This window comes from Centruroides vittatus, unplaced genomic scaffold (genome assembly GCF_030686945.1).
Source record: "Centruroides vittatus isolate TY-2023 unplaced genomic scaffold, ASM3068694v2 contig_1057, whole genome shotgun sequence".
NCBI lineage: Eukaryota > Metazoa > Arthropoda > Arachnida > Scorpiones > Buthidae > Centruroides > Centruroides vittatus.
Genome location: NW_027120684.1, coordinates 621789 through 642937, shown reverse-complemented (window position 1 = coordinate 642937; position 21149 = coordinate 621789). Strand labels below are relative to the sequence as shown.

At 28.5% G+C, this 21149-nt stretch overlaps 2 protein-coding genes across 7 annotated transcripts in view; one reads left to right on the top strand and one right to left on the bottom strand.

The window, feature by feature from the left end:
• Nucleotides 1–21149, top strand: part of LOC136972479 (THAP domain-containing protein 1-like) — a 306926-nt gene that overhangs the window by 212673 nt on the left and 73104 nt on the right. The window lies entirely within an intron of this gene.
• The window catches only part of LOC136972206 (putative leucine-rich repeat-containing protein DDB_G0290503), a 119463-nt gene that overhangs the window by 36637 nt on the left and 61677 nt on the right, over nucleotides 1–21149 (bottom strand). For all 5 annotated transcript variants that reach the window (XM_067266769.1, XM_067266789.1, XM_067266783.1 and 2 more), the window contains 4 exons: nucleotides 20152–20207; nucleotides 18435–18648; nucleotides 13130–13211; nucleotides 7666–10554 (listed from right to left, as the gene is read on the bottom strand). In XM_067266769.1, coding sequence (XP_067122870.1) covers nucleotides 7666–10554; nucleotides 13130–13211; nucleotides 18435–18648; nucleotides 20152–20207 — 3241 coding nt within the window. The remainder of the gene's footprint in view (nucleotides 1–7665; nucleotides 10555–13129; nucleotides 13212–18434; nucleotides 18649–20151; nucleotides 20208–21149) is intronic.

Here is a 21149-nt window from a genome sequence, read left to right as displayed (position 1 = left end):
AAAAAGTATAAGATCTAGTAGAAAAATCTTAAAAAAAATATGATTCGTTTTTTATATCTAATCATTTATACATTTTATTATTATTTTGAAAATATTACGCTTTCCATCTTGCTGAAATTAAGAGAGCTCTTATTTTGCTCACCATGACTTTAGCTATGTCTACAATGAGATAGCTAAGTGGTGAGGAATGGCTTAACCCAATACTGAGTCAAACCAACCATAAAAATTTTTGAGGTTACAGCCTGAACTAACCCAGTAAGCCTTGTTCCTTCAAAATGGAAAACTGATATCTTTATTGCCTCACACACCTGACCATCATTATTTTTTCTTTTGCAAAAAATTATAAAATTTAATTTTACTATTTGATACATATATAAAGAAATTATATGTAGGCTATATACATCATCGGATGAAAAAATACACACAACTATATACAAAACCAGTGAAAGGAATAAAATTAAAGGAGCACTTTACGCCAGGTGTTTATCTTATTCCTTTGCATGATACTCATGTAGACCAGTCATTGCTATACAGGTATCCTTTGATTAATGTGATTAATTAATCCCTCAATCCTACTGCATAAATCAAAATTGCATTAAACAAAATATGGTATCTATGTTAAGTAAAACAGCTGGTAAGTTGTCTTTAGCATAAATTAAAACTTCTGCCACATATATAAATGGATTTTCACAATTAATTTCATGTGTTAATCAAATCCTGAATTAAGCAAGAGATACTTGTACATTGGAACCATGGCTAGGTCCCTTGGGACCAGACTAAAGGAACATGCACATGGTGTTAGTAAGAAGCTCTCCAACATGACTCTAGTGGCATATTCTTTGAATAGTGACATGAGGGTAGATTTTTGAAAGTTGTCTCTACTACATCAGACTTCAGATCCTATGCATTTGAGATATTTAGAGGCTGTTGAAATTTACAAGACTATTAGGAACCAGAAGGCAGTTAATTTTAGAGAGAGTGATACAGTCTCTATAGCACTGAGAAGATACTACAAACTTTCCTAGGACTTGTTACTCCTTGCCTACAGGCAATTTAGGTTTATAGTTGTAATATTAATATTTTTAAATTTTAAAAATGTAATTTTTAATTTCCTGTATGTTAAACTGTAATTATTAAATTTCAATGTATTAGATTGACAATACCATACCAATGCATATGTGCACAATTTGAGCCACTACAAATCTTTATACACTCATTGCCATAAAAATTAGCACACCAAGGAGGAGTTGTCAGAATTAAATAAAATTGTACATGTGTAAGTGTAATGAGTCACTTATTGCAGGAAAAACTACAAAAGAAAGAAGGTTCTAGTACGTTGTTGGACCATCTCTAGCATAAATACACGATGTAATATAGATGAGCATGGAGGAATAAAGGGGATGTATGGTGTCCTGCAAAATCTCAATCCACAGTTGCTGCAAGTGGTCTAGTTTGGCCAAACTCCTAGGCTGTCCAACTTGGCATCCCAAGTGATTCCAGACACGTTCGATTGGTGACAAATCAGAGAACCAAGTAGGCCAGGGAAGTGTGGCAATGTAGCAGAAGCAGTTCTGTTGAAAATGAGTCTTGGAGCCCTGACATGAGAAGGAGCACATGTGGCTACAGAATGTCACTAATATACTGCTGGGCTGTCATGGTCCCTTGGATCAGTACTAGAGGTGATCAGCTGTTGTATATGATGGCACCCCAGACCATCACACCAGCTGTGGGGGGCAGTGTGCCACTCCAAAGCATAGGCAGGATTGAAGCATTAACCATGAGGCCTCCAGAAACAAACACAATCATTGTCAATGCTCAAATTGAATCTGGAGTGACACTACTCCAAACAAAGGTAACAGTGAATGGTGTCAATGGCAGCCTGCAATACCAAATGTTCCTCACCCAGGCACTTCAAAATATTGGGTTGTTCGGAAAGTTCGTAGCGATTTTTGATAGCCAACAGTTGAGACACCGACTGACGCAAAAATTATTAGAATTGTACAAACCAATGAATATTATGATAAATGACCTTGAGACGCGTCCGTTACAAAAAAAACTGTTAAGATTATTCAAATAGCGTTTAATTTGTCTCATTGCAAAAATGGATGCAAACAACGTGCATTATCGACACTTGTTTCTTTTCATTTTTCGTAAAGGCAAAAATGCTGTACAAACAGCAAAAAAGATATGTGATGTTTATGGTGGGAGTGCTGTATCAGAATCAACTGTTCGAAAGTGGTTTGCAAAATTTAAAACGGGTAATTTCAGCCTTGAAGATGCTCCTCGCTCGGGAAGACCTCCTGTTATTGAAGAGGACCAGATCAAAGCATTATTGGATGAAAACCCTCATTACACAACTCGAGAGATTGCAGACATAGTGAAGTCATCAAACAGTACTGTATTTCAACATCTGAAGAAGCTTGGATACGTGAATCGTTAAGACATTTGGATACCTCACGACTTAACGGAAAAAAACTTATTGGATCGCATCTCCATTTGTGATTCTCTTGAAAGACGAAATGAAAATGACCCTTTTCTGAAGCGTTTAGTGACAGTTGATGAAAAGTGGATCATTTATAACAACATCAGCCAAAAACAATCATGAGGTAAGAAAAATGAATCACTGTTAAAAACTCCAAAGGTCAGTCTTCATCTAAAGAAGGTCATGCTCACTGTCTGGTAGGATTGGAAACGAATCCTGTACTACGAGCTGCTTCCACAGAATCAAACAATTGATTCTGATAAATATTGTTCCCAATTGGATAAGCTGAACATGACAATTAAAGAAAAATGTCTGGAACTGGCCAATAGAAAAAAAAAGGCATTGTGCTTCACCAAGATAATGCCAGACCTCACACGTCTTTACGAACACGCCAAAATTATTGGAACCAGGCTGGGATGTTTTACTCCACCCCCCTTACTCACCCGACCTTGCCCCGTCGGACTACCATTTGTTCCGTTCTCTACAAAATTCCCTTCATGATAAAAACTTTGATACTCTGGAAGCTTGCAAAAACCACGTGGATCAGTTTTTCGCGGGAAAAACTGGAAAGTTCTACGAAGAGGGTATCATGAAGCTGCCCCATAGATGGCAACACGTCATTAAAAACAATGGTGCATACATAATGGAATAAAAGTATATTTTTAGCTTTAAAACAATTTCATTTATTTCTCTTAAAAATCGCTACGAATTTTCCGAACAACCCAATACTATGGACAGACATAGGGGCATGTAATGATGGCACCACCTGTGTCCAGGTGGTGGACAATTATACGGTCAGCAGTGTGTGTGCTTATTGAAACACCAGGTGGTCCTCTTGGCTAGTAGTCTGTCGAGGGCATTTTGAGCCTGGGCACAAAGTGTGAAAGATCTCTCTTGATTACGATGTAAAGGCATCTCTAGTCATACAGTGTCCCTCTGCAACAAGTAAATAACAGACAGACTGTCTTTGCATACTTTTTATAGACTGAGGAGGAAGCATTCTAATGCCCTCTTCTGGCATTACATAATGAGCCATCATGCTATAACTAATCATTTCCATGTCTGCTTGAGATTTATCTGCAATACAACTTCTTCTTGGTGGGATAATTTTTATGGCAATAAGTGTAATTATATGTGTTTGTTTCTTAACATTGTTCTGTTAAGGCAGTGGTCCCCAACCCTATGCCCGCAGGCACCATGGCGCCCGCCAATCGTTTTACGTGTGCCCGTCACTGTGCGACCACGATAAAAATAAAAATATTTCGGTTTTCAATAAAATGCTATGTAAAAGTTTTTTCACTTTGAATGATTAACCATTCAAAAGTAGAAATGGCGTCCAACACAGATGAAAGCACAAAGCGAAATGCGACCGATCTCTTTTTCCCCTCCGCCAAATCTGCACCAATTCAATTTCCCATACCTGAAATGAAGTAAAACGGTCCGTTCTGAATACCGTAAAATCAAAGTAGGGAAACGTGTAGGGCCCGTAACTTGGAGTGACCTAGAAATTTCAGCAGTCGTTAACTAAAAAAAAAAAAAAAAAGGTCAACAGCCATCCGTGTGTCAGAAGTAATCTCCGCCACGATATCTTCTCGCACCATCTAGAAATATTCCTGGGTGACACCACGATATCCGCACCGGGTGTCACCCATGCTAATGTCACATTATATAAGATTTGTTTAGAAGCAACTCATTTAAATGGGGCCCCAATTTAAATTTTGTCTAGGGCCCGCTAGAGGCTTAATCCGGCGCTGTTAACTATGTCCAAATATAAATTCACCTTGAAAAAATAAATGGTGCCCGTCGTCCAGCCGGTATTCTGGAATGTGCTCTTAGGTACAAAAAGGTTGGGGACCCCTGTGTTAAGGTATATCTAATGATGTTAGAAATAAATTAAAATGTTTGCATCATTGAACAATTTTATTCATTTTACTGATTTTGAATATATTTGTGTGTGTTTTTCATTACATACAATCAGTTTTTGAAGTAAATGTGTTAATATACATCATCAGATTCATAAAAATCAAAATTTTATTCAATCAAAGAAGTATTTACCATCAGAACCCCCAAAAATTAATTTCTTATTTAACCAAATTGGAAAATAAGCATAGACTAAAAATAATTGTGTAAATTCAATCATAACTTTATGTTATATGGTTTCTTTATAATTTTATATTTCATTATATATTTGTTATTAATTATTATACATTTGCTTTTAATTATAAAATGTGAGTGCTCCTATAATTATCCTACTTTGTTATTTCTGTTATTATACAATAACAGAAATAACAAAGTAGGATAATACAAAGTTGTTATTTCTTCTGATTTTGATATAAGTTCAAAAATGATGCAGGTAATTTTAACTATTTTGTTTGAAAATTGGTAGTTCAAGTAGTTCTTTGATCAGTTTCTTTCTATCTATATCTGTCAATTTTTCACAATCAACCAAGTCCATAAATATAGATAAATTAAATTTTTATTCTTTTTTAATGAGCTGTTATATTTTGTTTATAAGTTATAATTTTTGTTTCTATAACTTGTGAGTTTTTTATTAATAACTCATAAGTTTTTATTATGCTTTGAATTTTATTTACCTATGAATTTATTTAATATTCAAAAGATAAATAATTTATATAATTATCTATTAAAAATCCATAACCTATCTCTCTGACTCACATAATTCTCACACAGGTAGTAGTACATTGCATTCATTCAAATGTGATAAGATAAAAACTTGTCTGTGCCTCAAAAACAACAAGTTCTTAAGAAATCAATATAGATATTGTTTATAACCATAAAAATTTTATTTAACTGTAATTGTATAACTAACTCATTTACGAAGATTCTTATATTTACCTTTATATAAAATATTACCAATGAAATTTCAGTATCAGATTATGCTTTAAATTTTATATAAACTTTTATAATTATTTTTGGCATTAGTATTAACAGACTGAGATCATTTTTTTTATATAACAGTAACTATTGTTTTTATTATATGATGTAATTAGTTATAAACTAGGAAAACTTACTTTCAATCTTAAAACATATATCCATTGCTAAAGAATTTAATTGTTTATCCAAGTTCATTTCTAACATATTATCAGTATTTTATTATTTTTTATCTTTAAGAAAATAACAAACCGATACAATATAAAATTTATTGACATAAAAAACAGATGTTACAAATGCTTATAATATAATGAAACAATATAATATTGTATTATTAACATTATATAGCATTATCATTATAATTACATAATGCTATATAAAATTTTTCATTATAATTTTCTAATGAAAATATGTCATAAATGTTTAAAATTTACTGAATTAATCACTGTTAAATATAAAGACATTAGCAATAAATTTCTAATATCAAAATTAAATTCGTTTCTAGTTTTTATTCAATAAAATGATTTGTAATTAATATTTGAATTAATTAGATTAAATGCTTATTTAATACAAAAAAAAATATTTTTCATTTACACAGGCCAGACTAAAAATATTTACTGAATAAAAATCTTACCTTAAATGGTATTCACAAATACTAACAATCCTTCATTACTATATATGCAGCTATTTTCTAATCAATGTTTCATTTTATTTATTTCTAAGAAAACAAGCTGATTTTATTTTGAAATAAAAATGTCTCATTAACTAATGTTTCAACGCATATTTTTTGCTATTTATTTTATTTATTATAAATGACTTCTTTGGAATGTAAACCTGAATTCATGAAAGTGTCATTAGTTACAACTTAATATTCTTGCAAAATTTTTAAATATGACAAATTTTCAACATATTGTATCTGCAATTTACACTGTAACCTGATTTACTATTTACAAAAATATTGTCTCCTATAAATTTTTGTATGTATCACATTTGTGTCAATTTAAACATTCTGTGGAAAATCTTTCAAACTAGATCAATTGATTATGTAACAGCTTCATCACTTCAGACTCAGACTGCTAAAAAGATAAATGGATAATGGATGATATAGATGACACAAGAGATGATTCAGCTTACGATCATTCCTATCGTCAGGAATCATACAACATGAATACACTTGAATTGTATGTGAATTTTCAAAAAACATTCATTGAAATTCATGTATAACAAAGAGAAAGGGAGTGAGCCTCTCTGTAAGCACTCTGAGAGCAAATTCATGCAATATCTTTCAGACAGATTTGAAGAAAAAGGTGGCAGTTATGTATTATGTGCAATTATATGCACACTTTTCTCATCAAGCAAAATACTTACTGGTGACAAAGTTTCAGCAGCCATATCCACACACACTGTTATAAGCCACAAAAATTTGTGTGCACTGTGGATGAATTACAAGCTGAATTTAAAAGCTTTCAGGCAATCCTTAATTACTCTAAGTAGCAGCTTGAAATAGTTAAACAAGTTGCTTAATCTACTTGCAGAAAAAAAGAAATTTTATGGTATCATTGGCAGATTGTCAGAAATATTTCTTGTTTTGCCACTCCAACAGTAAAGTGCAAGAGGGGATTTTCTGCTCAAAATCTGATCAAAACAATAGACTGAACTTAGACTGAAAATATGGAATAACTAATGAAAACATCAATAGATGTCCAAACATAAGTGTGAAAGTGCATTTCACTATTGGTGCAAAGTACTGAGAGATATTCAACTGTGATGACACATGACAAAACATGTGAAATACTGTTTAAGCATTGTGATCAAATGTGTTATTTGGAATTATTCATTAAAAAATTATTCAAAAATGATTTATATTTCTGAGTGACAGCTTAATATGTTACTTTTGCTTTCCAGACTCCAAATTGATAAGGCTACCAGCACCTGCATTAATTAGTAAATAAAACTGGTGGCAAAAAAAATTAAAACTGGCAAAATGACTGGCAATTTTTTTAAAATTTCTCAGAGTGGCTCCTGTTGATGCATATATATTTGAAAAACCATTTTATTAACTTGATTAGTTGCAAAGTTTAAATTTATAAGTTTATAAAAAGCACTTTTAATCTTTAAAAAATGTAATTATAAAAGAAATATTAAAATTTTAAAAAATTTAATATTAAAAACTTATTAAATTTAAATTTATTTGATGTTCTTGAAAATTATATGATTAAAAATATTTATATTTATCTATTAATAAAATCTTAAAAATAAACCTTTTTTTAAAAAAAAGAAGCAATACTTACATTTTACAGAAGGCTGTAAATTTTGAATAGACAATTGACTGTTATTGATTTTAATCTCTTGCCTATTCAATGGAATATCTTTCACACAATTATCCATTGCTTTTCTAATAGCATGTTCTTCTTCATTTATACATTCCATATCTAAGTCATTACAGTGATCAATTTCAATTTCTTGATTTGAAATGTTATTTATCTGTGTAGTATTTATACTATTTGTGTTTTTATTAAAACTGTGAACAGATTTTTTAACAGAACCTTCAAATGTATTTTCAGCAGACTTCGGTATTGATAAAACAGAAATAGCAGGTGATTTTACAGATGTAGTGATACAACTGTTATTTAAGTTTTTGTTGGTTGGTTGTCCTAATATTTTGGCAATATGAGAAAAAACAGAAGAATTATTTCCCTTTGTTGTTTGTATACTTGTTTTCTGTACATCAAATGAATCTTGTTTTTTTACAGAATTGTTTTGTTGGAGAGGACTCTTTGCAATTTTTACTTTATCTAGTTTTTCCAAAATAGTACTTGGATGAACAAATTTTGACTTTCCTGTAAAATTTACTGCTTTTTTTTCTTGACAAATTTTATTTTTTAATGAATTTGTATCTAAAGGTTTGTCCATAAATTTATCTAATACTATTACTGTTTTTAATGAGTTAGTAGGAACTGTACTTTTATCTTGCAATAATGGTATCTTTACTATATCAACAGAATCTGAACTTTTATTCTGAGATATTACAGTTTTTAATAAATCTGAAGAATCCAAAGATTTAATTTGTATAACTTTATCTTTTGATAACTCTGACAATTCTAAATGTTTATTCTGGTGTATTATATTTGTTGTTGAATCTGTATTTTTTAGGCACTTTTCTTGTAACATTTCAGGTTTTGATAATTCTGATAAATTCTGATTGATTTGCTTTTTAGATAAGTCTACATTAGTTTGAGATGATGGAAGTTTAGTTACAGCTATATTATCTAATATTACTTGTGGCCTTAATACATCAATAGTATCTTCTAATATTTTAACTTTTAATGAATCTATACTTTTTTCAGTCAAATGAGTTTTAGATATTACCATATCACTTGAAATCTGAATTTTTGCAGAATCTTGACTGTTTTCTGAAACTTTACTTTTGGATAAATCTTCTGAAGACATGTTCTTTATTTCATCTTCATTATTAGGTTTTTCTGATTCTTTATGAGTAGTAGTATCTGGTATGGTTTCTTCTGTTGAATCTTTTACATTTTCTTCATCTTTTTTTTCAGAACTGCATGGTTTAGATAGTTCTTTATTCTTTTCTGAATTTAAAGAATCATTTTTCTTATCTGGTGATGAATCATTTTTCTTATCTGGTAATAAATCATTTTCATTTAATGAATTATTTTGCTCCTTTATGTTATTTACTGAATGAGTAGTATCTGAAGATTTATTTTCAGAAGTATTATCTTTTTGATCATCAGACAAGTTTTCTTTGCTTTTATTTGTGTCTTCATCAGGATTAGCTAATTTTGACATTATTTTCCAAGGAAATTGAATAATAAAGTTCTTTCTTGGACGCTTAGATTTCCTTACAGCCAAACTAGGAATAGATTCAGTTTTACTTTTTGAAGTAAATACTTGTTCTTGATCTGCATTTCCAACTGCTAGTTTTTCTTTATGTGAAGTGCAATTGTTTTGAAAAGAGTTTGATCGACTAATTGTAAATTCACATTTCTTTGATAACTTGCTTGATTTAACATTACTGGTTTTGTTGGAATGATTCTGAAGATCAGGTTTAGATTCAACTTTTCCTTTTACAATTCGAATTCGTAAACTATTTGGTGACTGGGATTTTTGAGTATCTTTACTGTCTGAATTAACTTTTTCATTATTTTCTATAAGATCTGTATTTTTTGTGGTTTCCTTTTCAATATCATTTTCATCCATATTTTTTTTCTGGTGTTCTGCCTCATTTAGCTTACTTGATAAATTCACATTTTCTCCATCATCTTTCCTATTAATTTTATCATTTTCATTACGTATATTCACATTATTGAATTGTTTTAATTTCTCATCAGCTTCTTTATTCTCAGGCAGATTTTTATTAAGTTTTTTGCTTTCTGTTCCACATATTAATGAATTGTTAGATGAATTTTCTTCATTTTGAATTATCTTATTTTCCTGATCTATACTATTTGACTTTACTGATTTTGGTTTTTCTGAAGAACTGTCACTAACTGCAGTCATTTCTGAATTCATAACATTATTCTCTTTTGACTTATTAAAATTTTCTGTATTTTCATTTAAATCATCCTTTAATGTATCAGTGCTAAAACTTTTATCTTTCCCAGAATTTTCCAACAATTTGTCTGCATTTCCTAATGGTTCATTAGGTCCACTTAAAAAATTTGATTCCTTCTGAAACTTTTCCAAATCTTCAGATTTGGAAATAAAATTGGAATCACTTTCTAACTCTGTATTACTTTCATTTGATTCCAAAAATTCACTATCCTTATTATTATGTTGTTTTTTAACTTCAGAATTTACCATTTCACTGGATTTTACTTTATTTGGATGCTCTTTAAATGTATTAATGAAAGTTTTATTTTCAACAGAGACTTCAACAACTAAAGTTTGTTTAGCAACTTCAGAATCTGTTACATTGGATTCTTCTACAGTTAAAGTATTTGCCTTTTCTATTTCATCATCATCTTCAGCCAGAGATGTACTTTGAACTGTAGATGTTTCTAAATCTTCACTTGACTCATCCAATTTAGTATCTACAATAGCTACAGATGCAGTTTCACTTTCACCCACTTTTTCTAAAACATCTTGTTCTGAAATGTCTTGCTCAGGAGATTCTTCTTTCTTTTGCCCATCTTTCTTAATTCCTTGGGGCTCCTGAGCTAAATAGAAAAAAATATGTTTATATTTAAATACTGATAAAATAATAATTCAATTATCATTATTTACACTAAATGTTTATAAAATACCTGTCATCAACAAAATAACTGTAATTTTGTTTCATTAACATAACATTTTTTTTTAAATTAAAATTTATTTAGTAAATATTTAAAAATTAACAACTTACAACTTAGTATTAAAACAAAAATGTTTCATTACTTTAATTTACATATGTATATAATATATATACATAAATATATATAAAATAATGAATAATCACTGCAAGAGGTATTTAATTTTATCCATCATAAACCATTTGCCATACAACAAGAGACAAATAGAAACAATATCCCAGCTCAAACTATTAATGAAAAATCATTATGATCTAAATCAAATTCATTCCTCTCAGTAGTATAAAGCTATCTTACCATATGACAATAAACTAATCACTAAATTAAAATTATGCTGATAGTTATAAAACTATGTGATGTATTTATACTAAAGTTCCCTTTGGAGACATTGAAAAATGAAATTCAGTAATGAGTTGAAAGAGAAAGTCTCAGTACATTGAAAATTTATTTGATAATAATTTGAATAGTAATAATCTGATCAATATAAATAACACTTTCAAAGTAGACAATTATCAGAAAAATCACTTCAACTGTTTAAATTATTGTTATTTAAAATTTATATTTTTTTTCATATTTATATGATTTTTACAATAGACATATGACTTTTTAAAATTTGCTGCTCGGGGGAACAAAATAGTAAATGCCAAATTGGACATTTTAGAATACAGCAAAAATAAAATTGTGACTGAATCATAATTCTGAATAATTTTATTCTAACATCAATTTTTACTGAAAGTGTTTTACAATCAATCTAATTTCATGATGATATAATTAGAACAAGAGCTAAAAGATCACACCTGGGCAATGGCGATGGCTCTTACCATTATGTTTTCCCAAGCAGCTCAAATATGAAAGAAAGAAAGATATAAGTGAAAATTTTTAAAATATCTCAAGATAACTATCACTACAATGATATAATAATCACCATCATATATAATTTATATAAAATGTCATATAAATTTATTAATTCCTATGCTGAAAAAGTCTTCTAAAATTATATTCAAATACATTTAATTATTTTTTAAATGTAATTTTATCATTAATTTAAAAAATATTCTCTTTACACTTTTTGCTATGCATTGAAAACTGATTGTAAAAAAATTGACTCTTATTAATAAAATATTCAAATGTAACTTCTAAACAGAAAAAACACTAACTCTACATCATACATCACTTTCACACCAAAAATAAACATTCAGTTAAAGAACTAATTTAGCTCTTTAAGTGAAAGTTTGTTTTTTAATGAAAATAATTTAAATATATTTTTTCCATCTTACTATAAAAACAAAAAATGGTTAAGCATATCTAATAACTCTTGTGGTTATAAGGATAAGATGTCTAGCATTTTAGATTTTATAATGAATATCCAATAAAATTTTAATTAGTTCATACATTAATTTTGAAAAATACATTTTACTATTAAAGTAAACATATTTTACTAAACATTTGATAACTATTTAATTACCTTCAATAAATTTTGTTATCTCATTTTTATTTTCTACAATAAATAATTTTTATACGAGTATAATATCTACAACTTGATTTGTCTTGTAGTTCTTCAAAATATTTCTGTACTTGATATTAACATAAAAAATTTTATAATGAATTTTTACAGGTATAATAATCTTTCCACATATATTTTCTAAAATTAATAATAAAAATACATAATTAAAAAAACATGTATAATTAAAAATTAAAGCTAAATGGAAAAATAAAACCATAATATTTTCATATAAGAAGAGCATACAAATTGTACATAAAAATTAAATTTTCATTTAATATTGTTAATAAAAAATAAAAAAAATTTGTAATCTAAGTTTTTCTACATAATTTCTATTGAGGAAATATAAGTCAAATGTTAATTTTCTTTCAGTCAAAAGAGAATTTGATAAGAACATTTTTACAATAAAACTGCATTCATAAAAAAAATCAAATCAAACAGTTATCATTATGTAGAAATAAAATATCAATATCTATATAATTCTTGATTTTTAAAATCAAAATATTAAAAGTTATAGTATATTAGAAAAATTGGTCATTGAGTGAGATGAAGTCAAAATAATTTTGCAAATCTTAGAAAAATCTTTCTTTTAATAAAAATAAAGCATGTAATTTCAAATATTGTCTATTTTCAAGACAACTTAATTCTATTGATCCATCAATAATGTTAAGATATGTTGCAAGATATTCAGTTAAAAAGCAGGAGAAAGTAAATCAAAGAGTTATATGAGAAAAATGAAAAAACTATAAACAAAATGAAAAAGGATTGAAATTTAAAACTTAATGTAGAAATAAAAATGAATTAAAAAAGAAAAAGATTCTAATAGAATTCTATAGAATGTAAAATAATATAAATTTACTAATTAAATTAATGTTAAAAATTATAAAATTGAAAACAGTTAATAATAATAAAAATAAATCAAAAACTCAAATTTAAAAAGCTTACATTTGCTGGAACGACGTTTTGATGAAACTGATGGCATCTCGTATTTTCTTTTATCTCTAGATGATTGTGGATTACAGCATAACTATGCAAAAAAAAAAAAAAAATGTTCTTAGCAATGAATAGTAAAAATTTTATCTATATGTATACTTTTTATTTCTGATTAAACTCAAAAAGAATTTAACCTAGGGTATCTATAAGATTAACCTAAATGACACTATTTAGTAGTACATGGTATAAGGTATCTGTTAAAATTTATTTCGGCGAACTTACAAGAGTTTGTTTCAAAAAGAAATGTTATGAAATGTATAAATAACAAGTTCATACTATATATTATTCTACATAATTCTCCAACTAGTTAAGAATGTTCTAATACATCATCACTTTCATTTTTGTTGTTGTAAATTCCTATAATGAATCTAGCAAGATAATGCATTTTGTACATACATTTCACAATTGCATGAATTGTGAAATGTTTGAGTTAAAAGTGCTAATTATAAAAGGTCATAGGGTTCCATTCCCCAAACACTAGTAGTTTGGTCATGGGTTCATGTCTTGCTGGATGGGCTGGCCACATGATGTTTTCCATGTTTTCTCCACATCTTTAATGCCTAAGTAGTAGCCAGTTACCTGTAAAAGACCACCCAGAAGGCATCCCCAAGGCAGATCATCCAAGTGTTGTATTGCCATAACTAATAAACAAAGCTAAGCTAATTATACTGTAAATAAAATTCAAAATATTCTAATCATAAAATGATTCTAAATAAACTTTTTATTTAAAAAAAAAACTATATACTTTTTCCATAAAATCAAAGAACATAATTTAAAAAAATTAACATTCATATATTATCATCAAAAAATTTTTAAATCCATTATTATATCAAAAGTTATTGTAACATAACTTGTCTTCCTAAAAATAACATTTTTTTATTATCCATAATTTAAAACAAATATGAATTAAATCATTTTCATTTATTTTCTCTCTATATTTTATTTAGAATGTATAAAAATAAGTTCAAACTTGATGTCTACTTCCTAATTCATCAATCAACTGCTTACCCTTAAATTTCTGGTATTCTTAAAAAAGCTGACAATGTTGCTGGTGGACTTTCCTGGTATTCTTTATTTTTTTTCAACCATAATAATTACTACTATTACCTTTAAGTCTTCCTTCAGATTGATTTGGGAACTATTATGAAATGAGTGCCATATCTCCAATGGTCTGCTTTTCAGAAAATTTTAGGAATAATTTCCCCCAATACACAAACCTCTCTGCAAACTTTCAGAAATTTTTGACAAAAGGCACAGGAGTTATTCAGCTTCAAAAGGAGTGAAAAAATCGTGCCCCCACACTAACATCCATACATACAAACCCCCCAATGTTTTCTTCATTTCTTGATGTTTCTAGGTCCCAAGTCAAAAAAAATGTAAAAATCTTGGGAGACCATTTTTTGACTGATTGCCATACTTTCCCTCTGTTATATAAACAGCCAGAAAAGTATGTATTTTACTTTTCTGGCTGTTTATATAACAGAGCTTATATAATTAATAGAGAAAATTTTCCATTTTCTCTATTAATTTTATGGATAGTCATTCAACTTTAAATTTTCAGTGGATGATCAGTTAACGAAAAGTTTGGACTGCGAACAAATTGGACAACAAACACTTTCATGAAAAATTTTATATTTGGACAACAAACACATGTTCAGATAATGAACACCACACAGAACACAAACACAAGACGCAACACTGCATTTAAGATTTGTAAAACTATCTTTTAATGGCATCTATGAATGGTTTATGGAACAAGACTTTCCCAGTTGTATACATACCCTTTTTCGCAGTAGTTAATTTTTGTTCTCTGAATTTTTGTAAGTGCTTTTCTGAACTTTTTATTTAAAAAACTGATAATATTATGGGGGACTAAAAAGAGTGGACTGTCAGGAACTGTGTTCACTATAGAAATTAAGCAACAGATAATAGCCAAGGTAGAGAGTGGGCAGAAGATGTCTGATATTGTAGGCAGATGACTTCAACAGGTCTACAGTAGATAGAATCTTAGCTAAGAAAGATATAATCAAAAAGACTCAAGCAGACAAAGAAGTAACAAAAATCGCATCTGAGAAACAAAGATGTGCCATCCATGAAAAAATGGAGAAATTGCTTTTAGTTTGTTATTAAATGAAATAAACATAGTAAGATAGTATATAATTTTTTCTTTATTTTTTGGAGTCTCCAGAACTAATTATCAAATTCCCACAAAAATCTATGGTAAACTGATAATCGGTTAACGAACAATTCAGAAAGTGAACATGGTCTTGGAACAGATTATGTTTGTTAATCGATCCACCCTCTGTATACTGTTCAGCATGATTTTCTATGCTATGTATACACTAATTTTGAATATGCTATACATTAATTTTTTGCACTGTATTTTACAATATATGTGAAAAGACTTGCATTTAGTTATGACTAGCAAATTTATTCATATTCTTGGTTTACAAATTGATATAAGATTCATAATGAATAAAAAAGTTTTTCAGACAAACCTACAAATAATGCATTGAAATAGATAGGCTTCATTTTTAAACAATGCAATAACTTCACATATGTGATCATTAAAAATATACAGAAAAATCAATTGCTAATTTCAATAAAATGTTGGAGTTTTTGTATATTCTAAGCAGCAAAGAAAAAAAAATACATTTCTTAATTGATTGTCATATAAAGTTTTTCAAGTTTTCAACAATAACTATGTGCATCAATTCATTGTTATAAACAATAGGCAAATGAAATAAAAAAACAGAATACAATAGAAACAATTAGATACAATAATCTCATAAAATTATACCCTATAAATAAATAAGAAATTGGAAATCAATAAAATTCTTTACCACAGGAAAATTTCCAAAATAGGAAAAGAAAAAATTCTAAATGATCCAGTACTAAACTTAAAAATAAATATTTTGTTTTATTGAAGCTAATGCTCCACTTCAATAAAACAAAGTATACTTTTTTTTTTATCTTCTTACTGTATTTTTGCAGAATGACTAACCTGCTGCATATAGGGAAACCAGCATGCAGGTTAAATTGCAACTAAAATATAAAATTAGTCAGATCTAACAAAACTAGTTGTTAATTAAATGTTCAATAAAACATTCTTCCAAGTACAATAAAATAATATCACTAATTTGACTGACTTAAAATCAGGAAGAGAGTTTTCGTTTACAAGACAGCAAAACAATTAATGACTTATTGACATTAGTAGTAGTAGTAGTAGTAGTAGTTAGTCAGTGTGAGCTATACTGACCATCTACCCTGATCTTAAAAATAACACCTTCCTCTCAAATTTCACACAAAGCTGATGTCTATGGTGTGAGCTGAGATAATTTACAGAGAGTTTCTTAAATCTAATGTTTATTTTTGCATTTTTAAATCAAATAACAATAAAATACACATTAAAAAAACACTTTCTTAATTCCACAAGTATTTTACATTGTCAGAAAGATGACAAAATGAAAAAATTAAACATATAATTGTAGTTTTTGATGTAATGCTGACAGTTTCACAATTTTAGAATAAAAACTCTCTTGTTTTCTCGTGCATCCTGTAAACAGGGATGTATAACCTCACTTAAACTGGAATTTCCCTGGAAAAAACTGGCTTGAAGGTTTTGGCAAGACAAGACAAAATGCTTCTGGCAAGACTGGCAAGACAAAATGCTTCTCTCTACATTAACTAGAGAAAAAAGTGACCAGTACACCTGACAAAATTCTTAAAACTAGCCAAAGTTCAGTACTACATTACTGATATGAGGAATAAAAAAATAATAATTTCTAACAGGATTTATTGTTATAGAAAATATCAGAGTATTAAATACAAACTGAAAAATTCTGTTAATCTAACTTTGTTAAGTGTTGACTAGTAAGTAGTACACAGTTGGGAAAAGAGCAATTAAAACATATTCTACCGGATTTTTACAGAATTTTTTCTCTCTGTGCTCCATATGCATATTTCAGTGTTTTAAACATGTCATCAAAATATGTAGCTCTTATGCTAGTTTTGTTTTATGAAAGGTTATGTTTTTATTAATGAAGAAACAGAAAAAAGTTAAAAAATGCTACAAATCATTTTTAGAACTATTATGAAATAGTTCTAAATATACCTTTATATAAAACAAAACTCTGCCAAGTTTGAAGATTCTTGCCAGTATCGCTGCCTTTCATTGTAAATAGATTTCACTAAATAAATAAAATTCAAACTGTAATAATGTTATTTCCCGTTAATTATTTTTGTTATTTCAGATGATTAATCATAGATTTTGCTTTTATATTTCAGTATTTGTTTAATGTATAAAGATTGTTCAAATGAAACATGGATTAGACAGACCATGAACTGTAATCCTATTAACCTATCCTGTGTTTTCCTAAGTATTTTTGTGTTGACCTCATTTGACCTAACCCATTGAGCCCAAATATACTACTCATTTTTGCATCAGAATGTTTTTGATATTAGATGTCGCTATGCATCATAATTTTTATATTAAAACAAACTTTTGAAATATAATTTCTTTTGTTTTTATATGTTTTAATACATTTATTTTGCTTGTGCAAAATAAAAAAATAATTTTTAATGATACAGTAGCCACAATTACTTTAAAAAAAAATTTTTGTTTGGCTCAACATTGACAAAAATTCAACATGGCAGCCACCACACGCAATGGAGAAAAATTTTAACATGGGATAGGTTAAGGTGACCAGTGATACCATATAAAAATATGGTGTCACTGGTCACCTTTAGCAAGATTATGGTATACATAGCAAATGACTATCATTTCATAAGAGAGTAATCTATCATAATTGCATACAAAAGACTTATAAATAAAACTGAGTTAAAAAAATACATACATAAATTGTTAAAATTTAATTTTAATAGAAACATAACGAAACAATTGCTTTAAATAATCAGGCAATAACTTTGCTAATTTAATGATTAATACTAAGTAATTTGCTACTAGAGGTAGAAGAAAAGAACTGACCCAAGGCAGGGCTTTAACTCCACCCTGGGTCAGTTCTTTTCTTCCAAATAATTCTAAATTATTTAATTAATTATTAATTTAGTTAAGAGACAGCACCTAATGTAGCAAATTACTTAGTATTAACTCATTAAATCAGTGGAGTTATAGTCCAATTATTTAAGGTGGTCATTTGGTTATGTTTCTATATACATATCAGGCTTTGCAATGTTTCATATATTTAATTTTAATTATTAAATATTATAGATTTCACTGTAGTAAAAAATAACTCACTTTATTTAATGTAATATTCAGATGAAGGTAGAGCTGTGTTGCAATAAAAGGTGTTTTTTCAAGTGCATATTCATAACCTCCAAATCTTTGTGTTAATAATTTTATATGTAGATCAACTTCTTGTATAGCAATTTCAAAGTTTTTCTTTTGAGATGTAATAGCTTGAGGTGGATCACGTGAGAGAAAATAAACATGTCCTACTGGAACCCATGCTCTGTTTAAAATATTTTAAAAGATAATAAATATAATATTTAAAATTCATTTTTTCTAATGAAAATAAAATAATAGTTGATTTAATTACAAAATGACTAACTCTAACCAAAAAATTAACACTTTAAAATAAATAACATATACAAAATGACTGAAACATAAATAACATTTATATCTTAAATAAATTATACATAAATTATTTTTTAGATAAATTAACAATATCCATCATAAAACTCAAGTATCCAAATATGACTATCATTTCATAGTCATACCATAGTTACACATCAAGTGTGAAATTTCACTCTGATATATTTAGAATTTCATCTTATGTATTGTTATATGTATCTCTTATTTATATGTTTCCATATAAATATTTACTTATGAAACTAAAAACAAATACTGAAATCATTGATATCTGGATCATTGTTTGAAACGACTAAGATTTTGAAAAACACATTCAGAAATTAAAACAGTAAAAACACTGTAAATTTATAAAAGTGCTATACAAAATAAGAAATACAAAAGGTCATGACTTCTGGTCAAAATCCAATATTGAAGAGATTTCAAATCCTAAAAATTTTGTCCAAAAATACTGTAACTGAACAGCATGAGTGAAAAAGGATCACATACAAAGATGTGTACTCTGGATGAAAAATTCATTTTTTACAATAAAATTCTGTTTATTGAGATAGAGATAGAAAGAGACACTACCTTTGGTTCTGTACAAAACTTTGATAAAAGTCCTTGAGTCACTTGGCTCTCCATGGTCAACAAGCATGTTTTTGCACTAAGAACTGGGATTCGAGATGTGTAAAACAGTCAAATTCCAATCAAAGAAAAAGAATTATGTACATTAAGTGTGGTGAAGAAAGAAGCAATCAGTAGTTATGAAGAATTCAGTTAAATGGGAATAATACAAAGAGTCATGGCAAGTTGAACAGAACTGATCAGGAGAACACACCCCGTGCCTTTGAAACACAGATTTTTTTTAGATTGGATCCCTCAATCTACATTCAAATTGGTTTTGAATCTTTGTCCTCAAGACTCAATTGGTCACATACCTGTTTCCAGGTGAAATTAGAAACATATTTGGACCAAGCAAGTCTACACTCTACACTAAAGATTATACAGGACAAATGCAACTGCAACTCAACAAATGCAACTGCATTTGTTGAGTTGTGAGATTTAAGAACAACAATTGAACAAGACAAGATGCTCTGAGCACATCATAAAAGTGGAATTTTTGAGATACCTTCTAAACTATATACTGGAAAAGTGTCATGTTTTCCATTTAACAACTTCAGAGGTGTGGACATAAGAAAGTGCAAATTATGTGAACGTTTTATTTCTGTTCTAGCATTTTTCCATGATGTGGATAATATGCAGAAAATTACAATAAATACGCACAAAGCAATAAAATTCAGTAAACAAGCTTACATTTTTGTATGTAAAATAATTTGGTAGTTTAGATGAAAATATAAAAAATACTAATATTTTTACGACTTACCTTTCATGGCCTCCAAAAAACCTTACATCAACATTTCCATTTGCTGATTTTACAGCCTGAGATAAAAAAATTATTTTTTAAAAAATGCTTTGTAACCTTTAAATTATTTCTAAAATATTACAAATTATAGTTATTTTATATAAATCAATGTAGAAAATTCTGCTTTCATTAATAAATAGAGTTAATAGTCTGTTTAATTGTTTTATGAAAATCTGAAATCATTTCCAGCTTAAACTGACTTAATCAATGCTTTTTCATTTTAAATACAGTGAAAACTGCTTAGGCAACCACCTGCATTCGATTGGCACCTGTCAAAATGGGCAAAAATTTCTGACATGGAATAATTTATACATGGAGTCTTCGTATAAGTTACCTGTATTAAACGACCACCTGTGTAATGCGACCGCGGGCATCAATTTTTGGTCCAAAACAACATACAGCAACTGTAATAAGTGACCACTTCGAATATATCTGGTCTAAACTCTTGTTTGAATCCACCTTGGGCAATTCTCCCAACCTTGACATTAGGTGCAGATGTTAATGAATTAGTCAAGCAAAAAAAGGAAATTCATTTCAGTTTGTTCGAAATTGTCTGTAAAACGAAAGAAGTGCAAAGTGTTGTCATTAAAAGATCGTGTTAAAGTTATCAGAGAAAGTGAAAATAGTTTATCACAATGGCAATTAACAGTGAAGTTTAACTGTGGGAAAACGAAATTTATTTTACCGCACACCTACAGTATTTTCCTTAGGGGTATAATATTGTACACAATACAATTAATCGACTGATATCATCATTTGATAAAATTTATTTTATTTATGCTCATATACAGTACAGGTGTGATAAATAGTTTCTATATCAACCTACCTTATTTCCATGATATTTTTGAAAAAATAATATCCAAGTAATTTTTGCACACGAAATATTCAAAAAACGATAAACGCATTAATGCAAAAATCAGTTTTACAGGCAACCTTCCTTCATTACATTCCGCAATTGT